This window comes from Alnus glutinosa, chromosome 7 (genome assembly GCF_958979055.1).
Source record: "Alnus glutinosa chromosome 7, dhAlnGlut1.1, whole genome shotgun sequence".
NCBI lineage: Eukaryota > Viridiplantae > Streptophyta > Magnoliopsida > Fagales > Betulaceae > Alnus > Alnus glutinosa.
In genome coordinates this window covers 9618504-9642764 of record NC_084892.1, presented here as the reverse complement: position 1 = coordinate 9642764, position 24261 = coordinate 9618504, and the positions used below count along the sequence as shown (strand labels likewise).

General features: G+C 38.0%; 2 protein-coding genes and 1 long non-coding RNA gene across 3 annotated transcripts; all 3 read left to right on the top strand.

The window, feature by feature from the left end:
- Positions 1-67: 67 nt before the first annotated feature.
- Positions 68-1019, top strand: LOC133874257 (uncharacterized). The gene is made up of 2 exons (XR_009901230.1): positions 68-376; positions 527-1019. It is a non-coding gene; the product is annotated as an uncharacterized LOC133874257 (long non-coding RNA).
- A 7657-nt stretch (positions 1020-8676) lies between these two features.
- On the top strand, positions 8677-10117 carry LOC133872429 (syntaxin-121-like). The gene is made up of 2 exons (XM_062309933.1): positions 8677-9427; positions 9560-10117. Exons 1-2 carry the CDS (start codon positions 8875-8877, stop codon positions 9910-9912), a joined length of 906 nt encoding a protein of 301 aa, XP_062165917.1. The 5' UTR covers positions 8677-8874; the 3' UTR covers positions 9913-10117.
- Positions 10118-17782: 7665 nt separating this feature from the next.
- LOC133872430 (uncharacterized) lies at positions 17783-20419 on the top strand. Its single transcript, XM_062309934.1, has 7 exons — positions 17783-17823; positions 17920-18008; positions 18188-18280; positions 18367-18468; positions 18588-18963; positions 19098-19166; positions 20324-20419. The coding sequence occupies exons 3-6, from the start codon at positions 18278-18280 to the stop codon at positions 19124-19126; spliced, it is 510 nt and encodes a 169-aa protein (XP_062165918.1). The 5' UTR covers positions 17783-17823; positions 17920-18008; positions 18188-18277; the 3' UTR covers positions 19127-19166; positions 20324-20419.
- The last annotated feature ends 3842 nt before the right edge of the window (positions 20420-24261 follow it).

Sequence of the window (24261 nt, the reverse complement as noted above, 5' to 3'; positions counted from 1 at the left end):
TTCAGACTCACATAAAATATCTAATTCACTCTCATTTCTCTTTGTCTCTCTTCCTTTCTCCATTTCTTTCTTCTTTCTTGTTCAGAGTTCTTCTCCCTTCCTCCTCTCTCTCTCTCTCGATGACCACCGTCATGGGTCTCAAGAGACCCACGACCACCGTCTCTTGAGACCCCGGCCGTGGGTCTCTTGGTAGGGCTCGAGAGAAGATCCACCAATCCGCCAGGTTTGCCCAGCCCAAGTCCATCTTCTTCGGCGTGTTCATCAATTCCGCTCATGGACGGGACCGGCTTCAGCTCCATGAAGGTGCATCCGGGTCTTTTGAGACTCAGCCGTGGGTCTCTTGGCAGAGCTTGAGAGCCCTCGTTCATCTGCCCAGGTGAAGAGCAGGGTTTTTTTTTTTCCTGCTTCCTATGCTTCCAAAAAATCATATTATTTCTGACTATGGGTTTCTATGTTTTTGAAAATCACGTTTTTCAAGGTCCATGATTTCCATGTTGTCGCGTTTTTGTTTGTGAAAATGTCACAGTGAGAATCAAGGTCCATGAGTTGTGTCAGAAATCGAAGGCCAAGCTGCTGAACCAGCTCAAGGATCTCAAGGCGGATCTGCCCTCCTCCGCGTCACCAAGGTCACCGGTGGTGCACCCAACAAGCTCTTCAAGATGTATTCTCTTTCTCTCTCTGGTTTTATTTTCGAAAAGCAAAGTCTTTGTTTATGATATTGCTGTTGGTATTTTTTGGGGGATTTCCTGGGTAATACAGAAAGGTGGTGAGGCTGTCGATTGCGTAAGTGTTGACAGTGATATCATAGAAGCAGGAGGTTCTGAGGGAAGTTTACAAGAATACTTCGAGTTTAATTCATGTATTTTTTTTATGCTTTGTAACTTTAAGCTTTACTGGTTTCATTTCTTCTTCTTCTTCTTTCCATATTTTTTTTCTTCCCTTTGGTTGTGGTAACTCTAAATGGAACTGGCATTGAGGCTTTTGGATCAAAGTTTTGAAGGATTGCTCAAGATATTGAATTGGGTTGTTTGTGGACTTCTTCATCAAGAACTATTGTGGATTAGTTCTTCTAATTTTTTTTTTTTATTTTTTTTTCAATTTAGAGTCATTTTAGGGGTTTCAAAAACGACTATATATATATATATATATATATTTTAATTTAGAGTCTTTTTAGGGACCATAAAACGAATCTAATTTTTGTTTTTTGTTTTTAATTTTTAATTTATTTATTTAAAGCCGTTTTGGATCCTTAAAACGACTCCAACTAGTTGGAGTCGTTTTAGTCTAAAATAGCTCCAAACATTTTGAGTCGTTTTGGTTAAAACGGCTCCAAACGTTTTGAGCCGTTTTAATTAAAATGGCTCAAATTAGAGCCGTTTTTGTCCAAAACGACTCAAATTGAGATTTTAATACTTGATATGTAGAGCCGTTTTGAAAATGGTTTAAAAAAAAAGGGCTAAAAAAAAACGGCCCAAAACATTTGTTTTTTTTGTAGTAAACACTTCTGATTTTTAATGTAAGGGATATAACCACACAAAGCGTGAGTAATCATCCACCAATATCACATAGAATTTATAGCCAGTGACAGGTAGTACTGGTGAAGTCCAAATATCACTGTGAATTAATTGCAAAGGTGCAGTAGACATACAACTAGAAGAAGAGAACATAAGTTTTTTGCCTTTGCCTAATTGACATGAAACACAAACCACACTTTTATTAAAACCATTGGAGGATACATGCAACTGAAATTTATTTAAGACACGAGAAACAACATCTCAAAGAGGAGGTTTTTATTCCTAGAAAAACAGGAAAGAGATATGGTTGTTTGAGAAAATTTCATTGTAGCCAAAGGAGATAAAGCCTATTCTCACTTTTTTCCTCCAAGAGTATTGCACGAGTCCAGATGTCCAAAAAAAAAAGAAAAAAAGATGAAGTCAAAATAAAATAACATGAGTTATCTTGACAAAAACGTTGAATGGACAAAAGGTTAGCATAAGCATTAGGACAATTCAAAATCTATTTAAGATGGAATTTAGACAAAGAAGAGTGAAGAGTGCTTGAACCAGTATTCTCAATTGTTAGCCCAGCACCATTGCCCATTGCTATTATGTCCTCTTGATGGAAGGGTTGCTGAATGGACAAATTCTCAAGATCATTGGTAATATGGGTGTTGGCTCCACCATTAGCATACCATTGATCATCAAGCAAATACATTGGATTAAGTCACCATGGCTGCAAGTTGTGGTGGAGGATGTCGGCCTTGGTAGGAATAGTTCATACGATGAAAACAATCCAAGGCTTGGTGACTAGACTTCCCACATATTTGACATGTTGGTCGGAGATTATTGTTAAAATTTGCTAGTGAAGCAAGAGGACGGTTGGCAGGTGATGTGCCAAGTCCAATCTTAAGTTGATTAGGTACTGAATTGAAGGGATACCCTGGTGCAAGACGAAATTGTTTTTGAAGTCACTTGGAATTGGTTATCTAACTTATCTTTAACGTGACAAAAAAAAAAAAAAAAGAGTCATCTTTAATGTATAGGCTGTATAAAAGCTTACCAAAACGCATGCTTCCAAAACATTAAACGCACATTTCTTTTATAATGGATGACGGCTGCATCCAGCTTGCATTTCACCATTTTATCTGGCCTTTCATTGTCTTACACGTGGCCTTGGACAACGCGCTTAGTCTTCTCATGCACGCCTAATTCTTCAATTTCCCAATTCAATAACTTTCTTCAATGCTTCTCATCTTCTCTTTTTCTTCCGATCTGTTGGCCATTTTCTTATTCTTCTTCACTTCATTTTTATTTTCTCACCTAAGGCATTTTTATTTTTAATTTTCTTTTCTTAGTCATTCAAAGGTGCCGTTTCTAAATAATTTTCTTCTTCTTCATATGATGCACGGTCTCAGTTGTTCTGTGGGCCGTTGTCTTCTGCTTTGGGATGTTCCAGCATCGGGTGTAACATGATGGAGAGAGATTTCAAGCGTTGAAGGGGCAATGCTCAGCCTTTTTCATCTTACTCAAACCAATCTTGAGTCGTGTACTCGAGCTCGAGCTTAGCCAACATGATCGAACTCGAGCTCGAGCTCGCACATGGTTCACCTTTGGGCAAGTCGAGCTTAAGCATAGAAATAGGGCTCATCACGAGCTTGAGCTCGAGCCAAACAAAAAGAAAATCAAGCCAAGCTCGAATAGGGGATACCCGCTCAAGATTGGCTCGATTACACCCCTACCCTTGAAGTTGACACCAATTCGCAATTCTGACACTAATATTTCAATTGCGTCAATTGCAGCACATAAAGTTCAAGAAATTTACAATTCACCCCCTTCCGTTCAATTGCTCCCTCTAATGAAATGAAAATGAACCTACATGCGCGGCACATGAGTTTTTTGGGCCAAAATGGAAATGCCCTCATCAAAATATTGCGTTTTGATGAGTCTCCTTCTTAGCAAATTTTCTCGAAATTGAAAAATAGAAAAAAAAAAAAAAGAAAAAAGAAAAAAAAAAAGAAAGGCCTTGGTTGCCGGTGGGGAAGAGGCGTTGTTCGCCGTTTGGGGGGAAAGAGGTAGAGCTAGGTTCTGCCATCGTCGACCCACCATGAACTGTCGGAGAACCAGCTCATTTGGTTTTGTCAGCGTTGTCCAGCACCACCCACCGGCCGATCAATTGAAGGATTAGGCCTCTCTTACAGTTTCTACTTGTTTGAGTTCGTCGGGTTTTCGGGTTGTAGGGAGATCCTACCAGAACTCACCTTAGGTCTCTCTCTTGGGTCACTCCCTTTCCATCTCAGATTCTCTCTCTCAATCTGACTCTCCCTCTCTCTCAATTTCTCTCGGTCTTTTTGTTCTCTGTGAAAGGAGAATATGAAGAGCAAAGAAAAGGAAAGAAGAATCGGGGAAGAGAATGGGAGAAGAATCGGAGAAGAGAAGGTCTCTCTCTCTCTTGTCCCAACCTAGCTCTGCCTCTTCCCCCCAAACGGCGACCAACGCCTTTTCCCCACCAGTGACCAACGCTTTTTTTGTTCTTGTCAATTTTGAGAAAATTTGCTGAGAAGGAGACTCATAAAAACGCAGCGTTTTGACGAGGGCATTTCCATCTTTTTGGCGTAAAAAACTCACGTGATGCGCATGTGGGTGCAGCAATTGGACGGAAGGAAGTGGATTGCAAATTTCTTGAACTTTATGGGCTGCAATTGACGCAATTAAAACATTGGTACCAGAATTGCGAATTGGTGTCAACTTCAGGGGGTAAAGTGTAATTTCTCATTCTTTATTTAATATAATCTCATGATTCAACAATTCTTCTTTAAAATCATCAAAAGAAATACCATGCTCGCTAGTAGTAAAAGAAAAATTGGTAACGAAATTATTGAAAGTGGGGTTTAAGCCACTGACATTAATGAAGGAGATAAGATCTTCATGCTCCATAGCTTTACCTACTACCGCTAGTTAATTAGCCAAAATTTTTGCACTTTGTAGATATTCGGTGCATGTTTTGGATCCCTGTGTGATATTCTACAACTGGCTTTTCAGATTGGGAATTTGGGAACGAGAGTGAGATGTCAATCGACTGGCTAAAGCAGACCAGACTTGTCTTGATGTGTGTAGACCATACAAAGTGGAGAGGACCTTCTCATTGAGAGACAAATTGATCCATCGAAATAACTACTGATATTTCATAGTCCAGGTTACATAAGTTGGATTAAGAGTTTTCTCATCTTTATCATTGATAAGAAATTGCTGTGAGCTCGGGTCAGTACTGTCAATGATACCCAATAGCTCATGATTGTGCAAAAATGGCAGAAATTGGGACAATCATGTAAGGTAGTTGTTCCCACCCTCAAGCTTGTAAATAGTAGCTAGGATGAGGAAAAGCTGGTAGAGACCAAGTGGTAGCTGAAGCACTTGAAGATGCCACGGAACGAAATTAAGTTGAGGCTTCTAGAAGAGCTAGCTTTGATACCATGAAAGAAAGGAGAATGAATATATTGTATGGAAGTAAAAATGTTTCACTTGCTTTTACAAAGAGTACATACAGTATTATATACAACTACGTACGTGTGTGTGTAAGTCAAGAAGGAAGTAAAAAGAAATACAAGGTGATAGGTGTCAAAACTAGTTAGACTTTTGCTATACAAGGTGTGGTAACTGGTAACTTTCCTTTTTTGATGTGAGTGTATATACTGCAAGGTGTGGTAACTTTCCCAATGTAGTTTGCAATCATATCTGTGAGGGCTTGATTGGAGGAGATATGTAAGGAAATATCTTTTGAGGAGGTGGCATGATCTGAGGAGGAGATTTACCATCATGAATAGCAACGGATCTTGCTATGTTAACAATATTTAATATTTGCCTTAGAGAATAGACTGAGCAAAAATTAAATGGCTAGTGGTGGATTTGGCCAATGAGGTGGGGCTCAGCCACCCAAAATTTGTTCAAAGGGGGTGGTTAAACCACCTCATGATCATTTTGGGTGATTTGGCCACCTAAAATAGGTAGCACAATAACAAATTCAATCAATTTTTCTAACGGAAGATGCATCAAGTAATCTATAGGGGTGAGCATGGGGCGCGGGGGGGGGGGTGCGGATTTCTGCCTTTTTCGCCCCCGCCCCCGCCCCGCACCCCTGTGGGTTGGCAATTTCCAACCCGCAATCCGCATAATTTTAGGGGAACCCGTATGGGGCGGGTTCGTGCGGGGAGGGGGTGACGTGGGGCGGGGGTGCGGTTCAGCGGGGCGGGGGTGCGGGTTTGAAGTTCAGCCGGTTGTCGTCGGTAGAAGGAGAGCTCTTCATGGCTGGGAGAGACGGAGTGAAGAGAACCAATGAGATTCAACACCATACTCTGTTTTGCCTCTATTTCTTTTTGCTCTTTCCTCTGTTTCTTCACATCCTCTTATCTCTTACTGACACTAGCTTCAAAAGAATCAAAACTATGGGTACCCAATTCACAGAAATGACGAATCCAGAAAAAAAAAAATATGAAAACACATACATCATTCATGAACCTTCTCTCCACCATAAAAAAATCTATGAAAAAGGCTTGCTAAGATTGATGAGTGGGGGAGCCAAATATCGCAAATCTACCCAAATATGCATATCCTCCTCTGCTTGAGTCTGCACAGTTGGCGATGATTTTGGGGAAGAAGAGCTGAAGAGGCGTGCGGCGCTGAAGAGTAAAGAAAAAAAATGAAGAGGTGTGCGGCGTGTACCTAGGGTTACAGGGTTAGGGGTTTTTTTTTTTTTTTTTTTTTTTTTTTTTTTTTTTTTTTTCTTTTAGCGGGGAGGGGCGGGTCTCCGGGGTTTTTTAAAACCCCAAGCTGTAACCCGCCCCGCCCCGCACGGGTTGGACAAAATCCAACCCGTACCCGCATAAAAACCCTCCAAAACCGCTATATTTGGGGCGGGGCGGGGAGTGCGGATTGGGGCGGGTTTGCGGGTTTTTGCTCACTCCTAATAATCTATATGTGTTTTTGCTTATCCTAGGGAGTTTTCAATTACAAAGTGATCAGTCACAGGATCTAATTAATTGCAAATTGGTGAAAGCACGTTGACAAACATTGCATTTTTCCTAATTTTTAATCACTTTCGGTTTTCAATCACGAAGTGAACCGAACTAATTATATAATGCTCTGTTAAACTTCAATTCCAAAGATTAAAAACGGGAATTATGTCATTTAGTTTATATACTCTTGATACAAACGCCAAGAAAATTGGCTGCCATTGAAGGTGCATGGTTTTGAGAAAGTGAACCAGAGACGGAATGGTCAAGAGAAAGTGAACCAGTGACCCTACGACCCCATTGCGTTTCATCTATTTACACAATAACGAGAGGCAACATCTTTCTCTCTTGTCATTATTTTATTCTAAATTTTTACTTTTCTTTTCTTATTTTCTCACGTGGGGTATTACAAATAGTCAAGAATATTACAAATGTTTCCTCCAATGTCACCCCTTCTAAGTTCTTACCATCATCAATTCTCTATAATTAATCTGGGTCTCAAATCTTCAATTACAACACGTTCCTTGGTACTTGGTAGTCCCACATTGCAGAGCCTTCCACAACTTTACAAAAAATGGTTCTCAGTTATTTATATATATGCACCCAAAAGACCTCCTTGCTTGACGGTAACTGAGAAGTAATCCTCTTTAGTTTAAATAAACTTAATGCATTTTGAGGGGTAAATTTGTCCATTCACATTTTTATGAATAAGTTTGTTCCTTAAAATATATATATATATATATTTATTTAAATGCACTCTACAATAGCTTCCTTTATATTTCTCTATACCATTTAAATATTCTTTAAATAAAATGATAGGAAAAATAGAGAGAAAACAAAAATTATTTAAATATTGTTTCAAGTAAATGCTAGAAAATGAAAAATAAGAGAGGAAATAATTTTTTTTTATATTAAGAAAAATTGCATCATTGGTCTTTGTAGATGGCTTAAATTACAAATCGTTCCATCTAGTATCAAAATAAATTTAGAGATTCTTATAGTTAACTTAATTTACAAATCACTCATTGGAGTAAAATTCCGTTAAAATTTTTGACAACTTCTGTTATGCGCCACGTCAGTGTTAATAAGATGACGACACATGTCGATTATAATAAAAAAAATATAAATAAAAAATTGAAAATAGAAAAGTTGGGGGTGGCTTGGCCAGCCTCAGCCAATGGGCAAGGGGTGGCACGCGGCCACCCTGAAATGCATCTAGGGGTGGCCTTCGGGCCACTCACAGCCCTTGGGGGAGGCCACGCGCTACCCCCATTGGCTGGGGGTGGTTGCCCAACTGGCAGCCACCAATTTTTTTCTTTTTAATATTTTTTTTTTAAAAAAATTAAGCTTTATTTATTTGTATTTTTTTTTTTATTATGATCGACATGTATTATTATTTTATTGGTGCTGACGTGATACTTAACGAAATTTGTCAAATTTTTTTTAATGAAATTTGACTATAAGGAGCGATCTGTAAATTAAGCCAACCATAGAGATTTTTGAATTTATTTTGATACCAGAGGGAGTGCGCGATTTGTAATTTAAGTCAACCACATAAACTAATGGTGCAATTTTTCCTTTATATTAAAACAAGGGATAATTGCACCACTGGTCCCTAAAGTTGGCCAAAATTACGAATCACTCCCTATGATTCAAAAAGTTCATGGAGGGTCCTTGTGGTAAACTGTAATTACGAATTACTCCATAAACCTGTTTTTCGTCTACCAAGTTAACATAATTCGTTAGTATGCCACGTCATATAAATAGTGAAACAACTTCTAAATATCATTTGTATTTTTTTTTTAGGGGAATATCATTTGTATTGTAATCTATTAACGGACTTTGTTTACTTGGAGGATTGAAAACGTGTTTAGAGAGTGATTTGTAATTATGGTATCACAATCAGTGATTCGTAATTTAGGCTAACTCCAGAGACTAGTGGTGCAATTATTCCTATTAAATGTTAAGAGATTTTTGCTTTCTTAGATATAAAGTACAACTTTTAGTTTTTTTTTTTTTTTTTTTTGTTTCCTTAATTTAAGGTAGAAAAAAAAATTGATTTAAAAGAGTTTTTTAAGAGTTTAATTAAAGGAAGCTGAATAAGACTCGTGGCCCAGAATGTTTCATATTGAAGTTTTGTCCTGGAATTTCAGGCGCCGTAAATTGACTCTCCTCCGGCCTATTTCCTTTCCCCTTTCCTCTTGTGTATTATGCGTTGAAATGTCGACAGAGAGAATATTAACGCGATGACTTGAGTGCAAGGCCATCGATGAAGACGACGACTCCACGATTATAAGAGGTGTTCCAGTACTCATCCCATTACCAACACTTTTTCCAGGTACCAGCGAAGAAGAAGAAGAAGAAGAAAGATGAACGACCTCTTCTCTGCCGGCTCCTACCCTGGCTTCTCTCGCTTCCGAGGCGAGCAAGACTACCGGGACCACCATGTCATCGAGATGTCCTCCACCGGCGTCAACCTCGACAAGTTCTTCGAGGACGTGGAGGCCGTCAAGGACAAGCTCAAGGAGCTGGAGAGCCTCTACGAGGCCCTCCGGAGCGCCCACGGGCAGAGCCTCACCCAACACAACGCCAAGGCCGTCAAGGACCTCCGCTCCCGCATGGACGCCGACGTCGCCCTCGCCCTCAAGAAGGCCAAGCTCGTCAAGGTCAAGCTCGAGGCCCTTGACCGCTCCAACGCCGCCAACCGGAGCCTCCCCGGCTGCGGACCCGGTTCTTCTTCGGACCGGACCCGGACCTCCATTGTGAACGGGCTCCGGAAGAAGCTCAAGGACTCCATGGACAGCTTCAATGGCCTGAGGCAGCAGATTTCCTCAGAGTACCGGGAGACCGTACAACGGAGGTACTTCACAGTCACCGGTGAAAATCCTGATGACAAGACCGTTGACCTTCTCATGTCCACAGGTGAGAGATTGAGAGCTTCATGAATCATGATCGAGCTTCAGCTTAATGCATGATCTTTTCGATTTCTCTCTTGTATTTTTATTTTTATACATGAAAAATGTGACAAATTAATTAATATATATACATACACAGGTGAGAGTGAGACATTCTTGCGAAAGGCCATTCAGGAGCAAGGAAGGGGTAGAGTTTTGGAGACCATACATGAGATTCAAGAGAGGCACGACGCTGTGAAGGAGATGGAGAAGAATCTGAAAGAGCTACACCAGGTGTTCCTTGACATGGCCGTCCTGGTCCAGGCTCAAGGCGAGCAATTAGACGACATCGCCCTCCACGTGGAGAGGGCTCATTCGTTCGTGAGGGGCGGAACCCAGCAGTTGCAGACTGCCAGGGTACTCCAGAAGAACAGCCGGAAATGGCTCTGTTTTGCTACCATAGTTTTGCTGGCGATCGTATTGTTTGTGGTGCTTTTTACAATCAGGCCGTGAGTGAATTAATGACAAACAAAAATAACAACAACAATACTACTACTCCTCCCTACTCCGGCAGCAAGCATATTGGCCGGGGAGCCAAGGTAGAAATTTCTTGAATTAATGGTGTTTGTGAATGTTAATTAGTATTAGAGCGAAATGTAGGTGAATTGAAATTGTGTATGCAGAATTTAATTTAATGATAATTCATAGTAATTCTACATTGACTGTTCAAGGATATATATATATACATTGACTGAAAAAGTCCAAACTACCCTTTTTTTTTTTTTTTTTTTTTTTTTTTTTTTTAAAAAAAAACCTAACTAAATTTATATTGGCTTTCAATCTTTCTTTCTTCATGATACCTTGCTGTCTCTCTCTGAAAACATGTTTGGTATTGTATAATGATTCAATCTACAAGGATAAAAGGGTAGTATGGACAGTGGGGAAGTGAAATTACGATTATAAAAGGGTAGTTTGGACTTTTTCATTCCCGCTCTTTTGCTAAACAAACATTTTCTACACATACGCCTTTCTTATCAGCACTTATTCAAGAGTAATTTTAAATATTTTTAACTCTTATTTTATTGGGTTGATATCACTGTTTTATTCGAAAGTAATTTTAAATATTTAACTTTTATTTTATTAGATTGATGTGATAGTGCCTATCAGATATTAATATTAGTCTTTGAATTTTTTTTTAATAGTAAAAATTAATCTAATAATTAATAAGCATTGTCACATCTCATTTGACATTGTCACATCCACTACAAAAAATTCGCTAATTATAGATGGGTTTTTTCTAGACGATTTTAGAAATCGTCTAAAATTAAACTTTTACAAATAGTTTTTAAAAAATCATTCATAAAAAGATAATTATGGACAGTTTTAGTAAACCATCTATAAATATGTAGATGGTTTTAAACAAACTGTTTGAAAATTACTATTTCCGGACAGCTTGTTTAAAATCATCTAGAACCTTATTTCTAAAAAGGTATCGACATATATCCAGAACATTCATGCTCTCTCTCTCACCCGGCCAGCCCTCTTCCTCCCCATCTCCAGCGCTCTCTCTCACTCAGTTTGGCACTCTCTCTCTCTCTCTCTCTCTCTCTCAGATCGATCTCGGCCCTTCCTCACCTTCTCCGGCGACTCCCCGACTCCTCTCAGCCCAAGAGCCCCCTCCCCCCCGACTCCCCAACGTATGCCTGCCGACGCCCAGTAAAGGTAATTTTTTCTCACTTTTTTTTTTTTTTTTTGATGATGATTTGCATATTATGGACTTTAATTTCTTCTTCTTACTTCTAGTTTCTATGATGTGGGTATTTGTGTGTATATTTTTTCCTTTTTTTAATTTTTTTTGGCAAATAGTTGGTATTTAGACCACGGTTGATGAAAGTCATGAGGAAAATTTTGTTAATATATATAAATAGGGACATCTATGCAATGCTTGGGATCCAGCCTTTCAACAATAGGGTTTACAGACTAAACATACCAATAAATAACAGCCCTTGCACCTTCTGCAAACAGAATATGGGTAATTATAAAGACAGATCAAGCAAACAAAATTTCCAATAAGACCAACTTTAAAGCCAACAACAAAGGAGGAACCAAAAGAAATATCATACACCAGATATACAAAGTCAATTACCACAAGCAAAAAGCAAGAAATTTATCTAGACACAAGATGGGTCTATTAGAAAACAAAGAAAAACAACAAAATTCATAAAAAAAAAAATGATTAAAAGAGGAAAAACACCTGCATATATATCATACTTAGATACGTACTGAATTAAGTTTAATTTGAGTGCACATCTATGTAAAGGACTAAATATGATTTTTCCCTTAAATTTTTATGCACTAATCATAAAAGCAATTTGTTACAACACTAAAACCTACTTACCTTAACTGATGATGACTAATGAATTAATACCAGTGAAATGTAAGAATAAATTAATTAACACCACTGTTCTATAGCTTTGGTTGCTCCGCTCCCACAACACACATTGATCAACTAAGAGCAAGGCAATGGCTTTGAGAAGCCTCTCTTTGCTAACCCTTATCATCCACTTCTCATTGGCATCAATGGCTTTAGCATCAAGCTCATCCCAAGATACTCTGTGACCCCAAACACTCACATGATTTTAATATCACTCCCTCTCTTCTATTTTCTAACCTAAAACAGAGCTCATGATTAACAAGACCAAATGAAAACAGAGCTTTGTTAAAATCGTTAAAACAGAGCACATGATTTTAATATCACCTCTACAACCTCCAAAAAATATCCCTATTTTTTTTTTAATATATATAAATTCTAAGATTCAGGTATGAGTATTTTGTAATTGGTCAAGTGAAGCATAAAACAGAGAAAACTAGCATACAATTTGACTCATTAAAAAAAATATATAGCAAGTGTAGCATGCATGAAGCTGGACCTATCTTTAGAATACATACATACATACATGCATACATGCATGCATACATACATACATGCATGCATACATACATACATACATACATATATGTATATATGTATGTATATGTATGTATATATGTATGTATATATGTATATATATGTATATATATATATACATATATATATATATATATAAAAGCTTTCTTTAATAATTTCTCATAAGATGGATATATATATATATATATATATATAAAAGCTTTCTTTAATAATTTCTCACAAGCCATCTTATAGGCCCTTGCTTGTGTTTTTAAGGGTTTGATTATGATTTTTTTCCTTATGGATTTTTTTCCTTTCTTTTTGTTGAGTTTCTTCAATAAATTAATTCTTCAAAAAAAAAAAAAAAAAAAAAACTCAAGCAAAATATCTAAGAGATATTTTTAGCGATACTTTTAGGCTTGGCTTCGAAAGCCATAACCCACCAACAAACAAACAAGTCTAAAAATAAAGGTGACCTAACGAGAGGAGGGATAGTCATGTAGACTAACTTTTTTTAAAAAAATGTTAAGTTTTAATTTTTTTACAAATAGGGCTCTATGTTTATTATTAGGAGTTAATAAGTACTCTTGAAATATTTTATCTTGAAATATTTGCACTATTTTGTGATGTAGTGAAAAAGATGAACAAGAGTTGGATGAGAAAGCCGAAAAGTTCGCGAGAGTATATTCGCAGGGTTATGGCGTTTGTGAAATTTGCACGTGAACATTCGAAGAGAAATGGGTCATTGTGTGCCCCTGTAAGAAGTGTTCGTTGGACAAATTATGGTTTAGTGAAGTTGTATTTGGCCATTTAACGTCAGGTGCCGGGATTATTGAGGGTTACACCGAGTAGATAATGCACGGGGAACCACTTGTCCCTTCCACAGATAACGAGGCAATATCTAAAGCTCTCGGGACGGTTCAAGTGGATAGCATTCCACTACATGGGGGTCCAGTGGGATGCAAGACATACTTAATGACGTTTTTGCGATGCACAATGTTTGTGTAGAAGCTAGTGGGTCTCAAGTGGGAGTTGAAGCCGAAGCCGAAGCCGAAGCCGAATTTGTGGATGCTGAAATTGAAAACTCTAACAAGGGGACGAAGAAGTTAGATGATTTGCTAAAGGAAGCCGATACACCACTCCATGAAAATATAAAACATAGCAAATTGGGAGCTATTGTGTGTCTATATAGTATTAAGTGTATGGGCGGTTGGAGCAATACATCATTCTCCATGTTGCTCGAATTCATCAACGAGCTGATGCATTCAGATGTAAGTTTGCCTAAAGACACATACGAGGCGAAAAAGTACATGAGGGATTTGGGACTTAAGTACGAGAAGATATCGACTTGTCGTAAAGGTTGTATGCTATTTTGGAGGAAAATGAAAAGTTGGACAAATGTACATCGTGCAATAAGTCTAGGTGGAAAGATGACGTAACTAATGAAGATGGGTTGACAAAAAGTTCGAAAAAAAAGTTGGTCAAAGTGTTGCATTGGTTTCCTCTGATACCAAGGCTGCAAAAGTTGTTTATGTCACATCATACATCGTCACATATGAAGTGGCACGCTCAAGGCCGTACAAAAGACGGTGTGTTGAGACATCCGGCTGATGGAGAAGCATGGAAGGCATTCGATTCACTTTACCTAGACCTCGCATCAGACCTGTGAAATGTGAGGCTAGGTTTAGTGTCAGATGACTTCAATCATTTTGGGAACATGTCTTCGAGTCACATTACTTGGCCAGTAATGTTAATACCTTACAATTTGCCTCCCTAGATGTGTATGAAACAACCATATTTTATGTTAAACTTGATTATCCTTGGTCCGAGTGCACCAAGACTGAATATAGATGTGTACCTAGCGCTCTTTGTAAGCGAGTTGAAGGAACTATGGGAAGTAGGGATACAAACTTTTGATGTAACCTTGAAAAAATATTTCACAATGCATTCTGCCTTAATGTGGACGATAAATGACTTCCCGGCTTTTGGTAATTTCTTAGGCTAGAGTACACATGCATGAAAAGCATGTCCTTGTTGTAGGCATGAAATGTAATCAATGTCTAACTTATGGTAAAAAATGGTGCTTTATGGGGCATAGGCGATGGTTGCCTCTAGATCATCCATGGAGAAGAAACAAGAGACGATTAAACGGTGCACAGGAAATGGATAGTCCTCCCGAAGTGCCGGATGGTGATGAGATCATGAGACAATTAGAATGTGTTGTCAGTTAAGCAAGGACCAGACAGAAGCTGCCCATTAGGAAAGTTGATTGGAAGAGGCGAAGTGTATTATACGATTTGCCTTATTGGAAAGATAAGTTGCTACGCCATAACATTTATGTGATGCACACAGAAAAAAATGTCATTGATAACATACTTGGCATGCTATTGAACATGGGAAAACCAAAGACAACCTCGAAGCAGGTCAAGACTTGCGTAAGATGAATTTGAGACCACAACTTCATCCATTTACAGCGGCAAACGGCAAAACACTTTTGCCTGCAGCTTGTTTCACAATGACAACAAAAGAGAAGATTGACTTCTTCCAGGTGTTACATGATGTTAGAGTGCCAGATGGATATTCCTCAAATGTGTCACGTTGTGTCAAGCTCAAGGAATGTACTGTTGGGGGTTTGAGAAGTCATGACAATCACATAATCATGCAACAACTCCTACCAATTGCACCTCGAGGGACCTTATCGAATTATGTTGTGAGGCTTTTAATCAAACAATATGGGTTTTTAAAGACATTTGTTAAAAAACATTGCGGGTGGAAGATCTGGATCGTCTAGAGAATCAGATACCCATAATCTTGTGCAAATTGGAACGAATATTTCCTCCGGATTTTTTTACATCTATGGTGCACGTAATCATACATGTAGTACGTGAATGTAAACTGGGTGGATCGGTACACTATAGGGGGATGTATCCAGTTGAGAGGTAATATTAAAATTATGTTCACTTATTGTTCAAGTGAATGACCTATTACTATATATCTTTTTTATGTTACGGTCTCATGGTATAGCTTTAATGTTGGTGCCTTGGTAGATATAAATGTATTGTTTGTAATAAGGTTGCACCGGAAGGGTCTATTGCAGAGGGTTACATTATGGACGAATGGTTGAAGTTTTGCTCGCGCTATTTAGTCAACGTGCCAACGGTCCACAATAAGGCCCCAAGACACCAAGCTGAGTCGAGAGGGGTGAGCAAGTTGACAAAACTTGATATGATCGTGTTTGAGCAAGCACACCGATATATTTTATTCAACTCTGACGGTTTCCTCCAATTTCGCAAGTGAGTTGCATTATTAATTACGTATTGTACGCCTCTAAATACAATGGAAAATAACCGAATACATATTTTGTTGACATATAGGATGCACATGGAGTCGCTAATGAAACCAAACAATAGGGAATGTACATCGCATCAACAGTTGATGAAGCAACACAGGGACCAATTTTGTAGCTGGTACAAGTCACACGTAAGAATAATGTTGGTTTGAATAATTAAGTGCCTATAAAAGTATCATGAAATCATTTTTTGAATAAGGTATCCAAATCACAGGTTGATAAGTTTGCCAAGGCAGGCAGAATGAAATTGGAAGAGAAACTTGTAAGTCATGCCAAATGCCCAATGCTCAATGCTATATAATATAAGTGGTATGTGGTTAATGGCGTGTTGTACCGCACCCTGGATGTCGACGAAGAAAAAAAAAAAGTCAAAACAGTGGGGTGTGTGTCACCACTGAAGATGGTCCCACCTATTACGGTAAGCTAACTCGAATAATCGAGGTTACATACTACAACTTGATGTGGTATGTGCTCTTCAAGTGCGATTGAGCCGAAATTCAACCGAATAAAGGATACAAAAAGGACGAATATGGATTCGATCTTCTAAATTTCAAGAACCTAATATACATGGGTGTGCAAATCACCGATGATCCATTTGTATTACCAAATCAAGTATCGCAGGTGTATTATGTCCAGGATTCCAAAAATCCAAATTGAGCTGTTGTTGTAAGGACAAAACCAAGAAACGTGTATGATGTTGGCAGTGGTGAAAGTGAGGATTATGCCAAGGCTGATAGTTATCATGAGCACGAGCCTTTCAACGTCAACATTACGAGAGACGTTTGTTTTGATGACATTGATTGTACATGTACTAATGTACTAGCCACCGAAGCAACATAATAATTGTATGTGGAAATATGGTTAAACTATTAAAGATAATCCAAATATATGGTGTTTAAAATGATTTACTTATAGTCGTCCCACTTTTATTTTTTAAGCATGTTGTTTATGTTGCTGTATATTGTATATTGTATATTTTATTTACAATTAGATCTGACTCATTTTAATGTGTTTCTAGGTAGACATGGCCCCTAAACAAAGGACGCCGCAACCGAGAACAAATTTTTGGACACTTATAGACCGCACACCAGTTGAGATACCGGTTGTAGGGTTAGACGATACGACACAGGACCCTAACGAGACACAAGAGGGCATAGATTCTTAATATGTAATACATGGGTGACCGGTTGTAGGGTCAGACGATATTGCACAGGACCCTAACGAGACACAAGGGGGTGTAGATTCTCAGCAATGTGTAGGCCCTGATATGGAGTTTGGATCATCAACACAATCAGGATTTACCCGGGTGCCGCATATATTACGAAATGGGAAAGTTCACACAATAGGTATGAATTATTTTATATTTGATGATAGTCAGTTACTTTGATAATCTTCTACTAATTTAGTAACAATCAAGTATCACGTAATTTTTTTTAGGGGTAATTACCTTTTCCTTCATCAACTACCAGTCATTGTTAACATGCCCCTATAAAATGACACATTGACCAAAAGAAAGTATCCAACTACCAACTTTACACACTTTGCCCCATTCCGTCAGTTTAATTCGCGAAAAGACTTAAATATCCTAACTCAAATTCAAAAATGACATAAATGCTCTCAACTTTTTTAAATATATTAATTTTTTTATTAATTACTGTTGGAGGGCATTTTGGTCTTTAAACCAAAATTAACGCCCAAAAATGACATATTCCGTCCAAGTTAACGGGATTCCTTGACGGAATGGAGCAAAGTATGTAAAGTTGGTAGTTGTATACTCTCTTTTGGTCTAGGTGTCAGTTCATGGGGGCATGTTGACAATGATTGGTAGTTGATAGAGGGAAAATGTAAATACCCATTTTTTTTTTTTTTTTTTTTTTTATGAGTTGTAGATGATTAAGGTAGAAGGAATGTTAGGGCTGTTGGTAGTCCTAAGGACATATGGTACATACCTGAAGGGGAAAGGGTAGTGATCCAATTCAACCCCTCCTACCAGCTAATCGGCCCGGGTAGCGAGAAATTCAGAAGGATTTGTGGGAAGATCGTAAGAAATGGTCAATTTGAACAGTTGCTTGGTAATTGGCGGAAGTTACCAACGAAAAGGAAGGAAGATATGTGGCACACTCTAATGGTATGAAACTTTTTCTTGGCATGTCAATCACTTCTTATTTATTGTTTTGTAGCCTTACATTTCCAATTAAGCTATGAGATTTCATTTTGGGTTTAGAAAAAATTCTATGTGGAGCTTGTTCACGACCTCGCGAACATAAAAAGGCTAATGTTGATGGACCTCACAAAGAAAAGAAGGCAGTTAAGGTACGAGGTCAAGAAGGGTTTAAATTTGAAAGAAGATGATACTATAGAATCTGTGGTCAGTAGGTTAGAGACAACGCCAACTTCGAAATGCAAGTTGATAGGTAGTTGTCTTCGGTTGATAATGTATTTTTATTTATTTTGTTGAAGAAATTTCCGTATTAACATTACGAAGTTTATAGGAGATAGCATTGAAGGCCAAGACAAGCTATGGCTTCAACGCATTTCTTCACACTCTGGGATCGAAGAGCATTGCACCGGTTGCACGAGAAATGGTATGTATAATAGAAAAACGTTCACGACTCGTATGTACTATAGTAAGATAATAAACTTATAATTGATAATGTTAATGATATTGCAGGTGGAAGACACAGGAGAAACCCCGAACCGAGACGATATGTTCATTGTCTTGCATACCAAGAAAGATGGGAACCTAGTAAATGCAACGGCTGGGGAAGCTATGGTAAATGCTAAATACGTAATATTATTTGTAGGTTCAAGTTTTCATTTGTATGTTTTGTGCAGGCGAAGATGAGAAAAATTATTGATAATCAATCACATGCAAAATGAGTGTGTTCATAGGGTTTGATCTATTGGTCACATAACGATGCGTGCGCACAAGTGCTAGGACGAGAGCATTCCAATCGGGTACGCAAGGTGGGGCTAGGGCAGACTCCTGGTAAATCCACCTCTTATACCTCCAGACAAGGATTGATCTTTAGTGCGCCTACTCCCAGGGAACTGGAGATGGCTGTTGAGATGGAACATTTGAAGACTTTGTACAAAGCGCAAAACGTCCAACTTCAAAGGCAAATCGTCCAACTTAAAGAGCAAAACGCCCAACTTCAAGAGCAAATCAACAAGTATGCAGTGCAACAGGAAGAACTGGCAACTGTCAAACGTATGGTATCCATGATTATGGCTGGGAAACAACCAAAAATGGGAAACAATCAAGAAGGTGATGTTTTGGTTTAGTCTTAGTTTTTCATTAATTAGTCATTAAGTGACAAAGAAGCATAAAATTTCATTGTTCTACTCTTTTAAGAGATTTGAAGGGAAACCTAAAACTTTGTGTATGTACAAATATTGTAGAGGAAGCCGATGATAATGATGAGACATGACAAAGTGATGAATAAAAGGGATAGTGCTTGTTGGCTACGAGTATGTTCTATAAAACAATCCCATCTATGCTCATTATGTTCCATTGTTTTGGATTTGTAATGTTTTGGATTTATATTTGGATTTGTAATGTTTGGGTTTTGAATTTGTTTGTATTTGGATTCTTGAGTTTAATCCGTGCCTCAGCTTTTAGCAAAACCCACTTGTGCTATTCATAAAAAAAAAAAAAACAAATACTTGTGATTTTGCTTATATATGTGCCTATAAGATGTGAGTGAAAGTTGGTCATGATTATGGATTTTTTCCATTGACATCAGTTAGAACTTGTTTGCTAAGTATCTCCAAGAGTTAAGAGTTAGATTTATCCATTATATATTTTCTAATGGATGAGGATATATCTCTTATCAAGACCCACCTGGATAAGAATACTAGCTTATTTTGGTTTTGGAAGAATATCAATTTTAATGAAACAATAAAAGCCTAATGAAACAACAACATTTTATTTTTAAGCTTACAAGTGTCAAGGGACATATGAGGTTTATCACTAATTCAAGGACGTGTTAACATTGGATGCTAGATTTTTTTTTTTTAATTTTTTTTTCTTCCTGCGTTTGGGTATTCGTGTTGAAGAATACCGATAGGGAAGGAATTTGCAATGTTGGTGGAAAAGTGTGTGAACCTATGTCTAATGTCGCTTTGGTGTGGATTGTGTCAGGAAACAAAACATATTGACAAAATGTATAAAAAGATTGTGTCAGGAAAATTCCAACCTTACAACAGAGCAGAATAAACAATCTTTCCCTACGCAAAATGAACACACCAAATGGTATAATTAACCTCTTGGAACCCCTTCAATTGAACCACATTAAAAGGAATTTCCATGTGATCACTTCCGGTTGTCAAAGTAATCGCCTTGCCTTTTCTTTATTGTATATATTTTCCTTCTTCAAGTACGAGTTCTACATATATCCCCCTACATTTGAGCTCATGACTGTCTTGATGCCTCAATATTTAAAATAAGTGTCTAACTAGAAGATGGAGATTAGCAACCTTGTTTTTGCTAATTCTATCTTGAAGCCAAAAACAAAAAATGTCTAGTTTCCTAGCTTCCACCAAAAGGCCTCAATTCTACAATTAATTCGAACCCATTTCAAATGATGCAAATTGTCTCATGGGAAAACTTAGTTGTGTTTTCATAGGTAATTTGATGTAGCTGAGCACATTAAGGCTGAAGAAAGCAATGCACACAAGGCTGTAAATCATATTCTCTTTGGGCTTGCATTGATGATTATGGGGCATGGATTATAGGTTTCAAATTTTTTGAGTCTTAATTATGTATTTGGATTTGAATTCTGTAATACACGCATTTGAATTTTGTAATTATGCATTTGAATTTGGATTTGCAAATGGATTTGGATTTGGATTTTTGCAGGTTAAAATAAATGAATTTTGTATTAAGGATTTTTGGGTGCCAATGAGGTTAATATATTAAAAAAAAAAATCCATTTTTCTGGACGGTTTGGGCCCCTCCACAACCAATTCCGGATTGTTTAAAAAAACAGTCTAGAATTGGTATTGGACGGTTTGTACCAAACCTTCTGGAGTTGTAGATGGTTTGCCCCAAATCATCTAGAACTCGAATTAGTGACGCATTTTTTTGGACGGTTTCAAACCGTACAGAAACAATCGTTTGAACTTTTTACTAGACAATTTCAAACCGTTCAGAAAAAACCGTCTGGACTTTTTTCCAGATGGTTTTTTGCAATTTCTGGACAGTTTGAATTCCAAATTTTTCTGTAGTCACTACAAAAAATGGGACATTTAATGGCGTGTCTGCAGTAAATTATTTTTTGACACCTCACTAATTAGTGGCGTGTTGAATTAAAACACCTCACTAAAATTATTAGTGGCGTGTTTGATTTAGCACGCCAGTAAAATTGTGGCGTGTCTGTGAGACACGCCACACCATTTCCTAGAACCGCGCGGCACTGCGCGGTTCTTCCCCCTCTCCTTTTGTTTCTTCCCTCTCTCACTGTACTCTCTCTCTCCTGTGTCCCTCTCTCACTCTACTCTCTCTCTCTCTCTGTGTCTCCGTCTCTCTATCGCCGGACGCCGGCCACTTCAGCTCCGACCGGTATGTATCTCCTTCTCTCTCTCTATAGCTCTCTCTTTTGCTCTCTCTCTCTTTAGCTCTCTCTCTCTCTAGCTCTCTCTCAAGCTCTCTCTCTCATCTGTAGCTCTCCGGCCACCAGCAGTCCCTGCCGCCCCCGACCTCCGACGCCGGCCACCAGCAACGACCCAGCCGCCCCCGACCTCCGAAGCCGTGTAAGGTAAATATGATTTTCCTTTTTTTTTTTTTTTTTTTTTTTTTTTTTTTTTTATTTTTATTTTTCTTTTTGTCAAAATTTGTTATAGACCCTAGGATTAGATACGTAACAAACTGAATTAGATATTTTGTTTGGACTGTAGTTGTATAATTTCAGTGATATATAGGTATATATATGTGTGTGTTTATGTTATTTTTTCTTATGCAGCTTGTTTATGGGTTTAAACAAATTTTGTTGTGGTTGATGCTATGCTTGTTCTTAGTTGTTGGGTAACTGGGTTTTGCTATTTGTTTGGTTGCCGGGAAAATGAGAAAAGAGAACGAAAGAAATTTTGTTGAATTTTTGTGGTGTGTTAGTTTTTTGTTTTTTTTAAAAAAAGAAAAGTTTAGTGTTGAAAGAAATTAACACTAGCTTTCTATGAAAGTATTGAAGTAAATACCAAATTATTACACAACACTGATCTTTGTGAATTTGAAAGAAATTGAACATGTGGAGGAAATAGTTATTTTATCAGGTTTTATGGATGATTTTTTAAATACACTTATGCTTATCTATTAGAAAATAAAAATAAAAAAGTGGTGCTTTTGAAATTTTTTTGAAATAGAATAATTAAAAGAATTAGAAGTGATAAAGATCAAGAATATATAAACATATTGGATGTAAACTAATATTTAGGAATAGTTAGGACCGTTAATTTTTTATACGATCTGTGAATTCAACACTAAATTAGAAAGCTAGTGTTAATTTTTTATACGATCTGTGAATTTTTGTGGTGTGTTAGTTTATGATCTAAGATTGTAAAGCCGCATGCATATGCCTATTGCCTACCAACTCAATAAAGAATCAAACCTTTAGAATAACACCCATGCGCATGGTGTCCATACAACTTATTTTTATTTTATTAAATATTTTAATAACTTCTATAAATATTTTAAAATATTAAATAGCTTTTTTGTTGAAATTTTTATTTTTATCAAAATTTATATGTAAAATTTTAGAAAAGTTAATTATAATCTTCAAAATTACCATTTGAAAATTTATATGTTGTTTACTTTATTTTGTTACTATTTTGTATTGTACGTAGAGAAGAAGATGGACAAGACTTGGATGACAAAGTATAGGGGTACGAGGGAATATAGAGATGGGTGTAGATTGTTTGTTAACTTCGCAGTTAGTAACTGTAGAATCCCCAGTGGAAATATACACTGCCCTTGTAAGTCGTGTCGAAATAACCAGTGTCACCAGCCCGATGTCGTACTTGCCCACTTGACAGGGGGTAAGGGAATAATGACTACATACACTACATGGTTTTGGCACGGTGAGAAGCATGTTCGGGGTCCTGTTGCAGGTTCTTACTTGAATCGCCCAGTCGCAGATGTGGCTAGTGGAAGCACAGAACAAGGTGGCGACATGCACTCAATGTTGCGTGATGCATTCGGCATGCACGAAGTTAGAGAAGAAAATTGTGAGCCTGAGGTCGTGGCTCAGGGAGGTGAAGAAATTAGGTGGAATGGAGAATCAGCTGAAGGAAACGCTCAGAAGTACTACGACATGCTCAAAAAGTCAGAGAAACCACTTCATGGGGGTACTAAACATAGCAAGCTGAGTGCTACTGTACATTTGTACAACTTGAAATGCGTTGGTGGACTTAGCAACAAGATTTTCTCAGATTTCCTTGAGTTCATCATCCAGTTGCTGTCTGCATGTGATGACACTTTGCCAGCTAATACATATGAGGCGAAAAAATTTCTTAGTGACATAGGGCTTGGTTATGAGAAGATTCCTGCATGTCGTAATGATTGTATGTTATTCTGGAAGAACAATCAAGAATTAGAATCATGCATCGTTTGTGGAGAATCTAAGTGGAAGGATGAAATTCATTTGGACGAGGATGGTCAACCCATATCGTCGAGAAAGAAACGTTCGGTGAAAGTATTGCGGTGGTTTCCACTCATCCCCCGGCTACAACGGCTTTTTATGTCGGAACATACAGCGCCCCACATGAGATGGCATGTAGAAGGCCGCACTAAAGATGGCGTGCTGAGGCATCCGGCTGACGGTGAAGCATGGAAATCATTCGATCTCTTACATCCAGAATTTTCGGCCGATAGCAGGAACATCAGACTTGGTCTAACCTCAGATGGATTTAATCCATTTGGGAACATGAGCACTTCCCATAGCACTTGGCCAGTACTGCTTGTTCCATACAACTTGCCTCCTTGGATGTGCATGAAACAAACATCATTCATATTATCTCTGATTATCCCGGGCCCAAGTTCACCTGGAATGGATATAGATGTTTACCTTCAGCCATTGATTGAGGAGTTACAAGAACTCTGGAATGTAGGGGTACGCACATTTGATGTCTCGAAGAAAAATAATTTTGTGATGCGAGCGCAGTTGATGTGGACAATAAATGACTTCCCGGCGTACGCAGATTTGTCCGGATGGCCTAACAAGGGTGAGTTTGCATGTCCTTGCTGTATGCATTCAATACGGTCTAAACGGTTAAAACACGGTAAAAAACATTGTTATTTGGGACATAGACGATACTTGCCCATGGATCATCCGTGGAGGCGAAACAAAAAAACATTTGATGGAACCCAAGAATTAGAATGTGCCCCCCATGTGCAAAGTGGAGAAGAAATTCTGGGACAATTAGAGGGTATGGTATTTGGGGATGAGAGCGCGGGCATGGCAAACAAGGATAAAAAGAAAAAAAGGAATAAGCGGAAGAAGGGAGAAACATCGACTGAAAATGTAATTTGGAAGAAGAAAAGTTTTTTTTTTAGGTTGCCGTACTGGAAAGA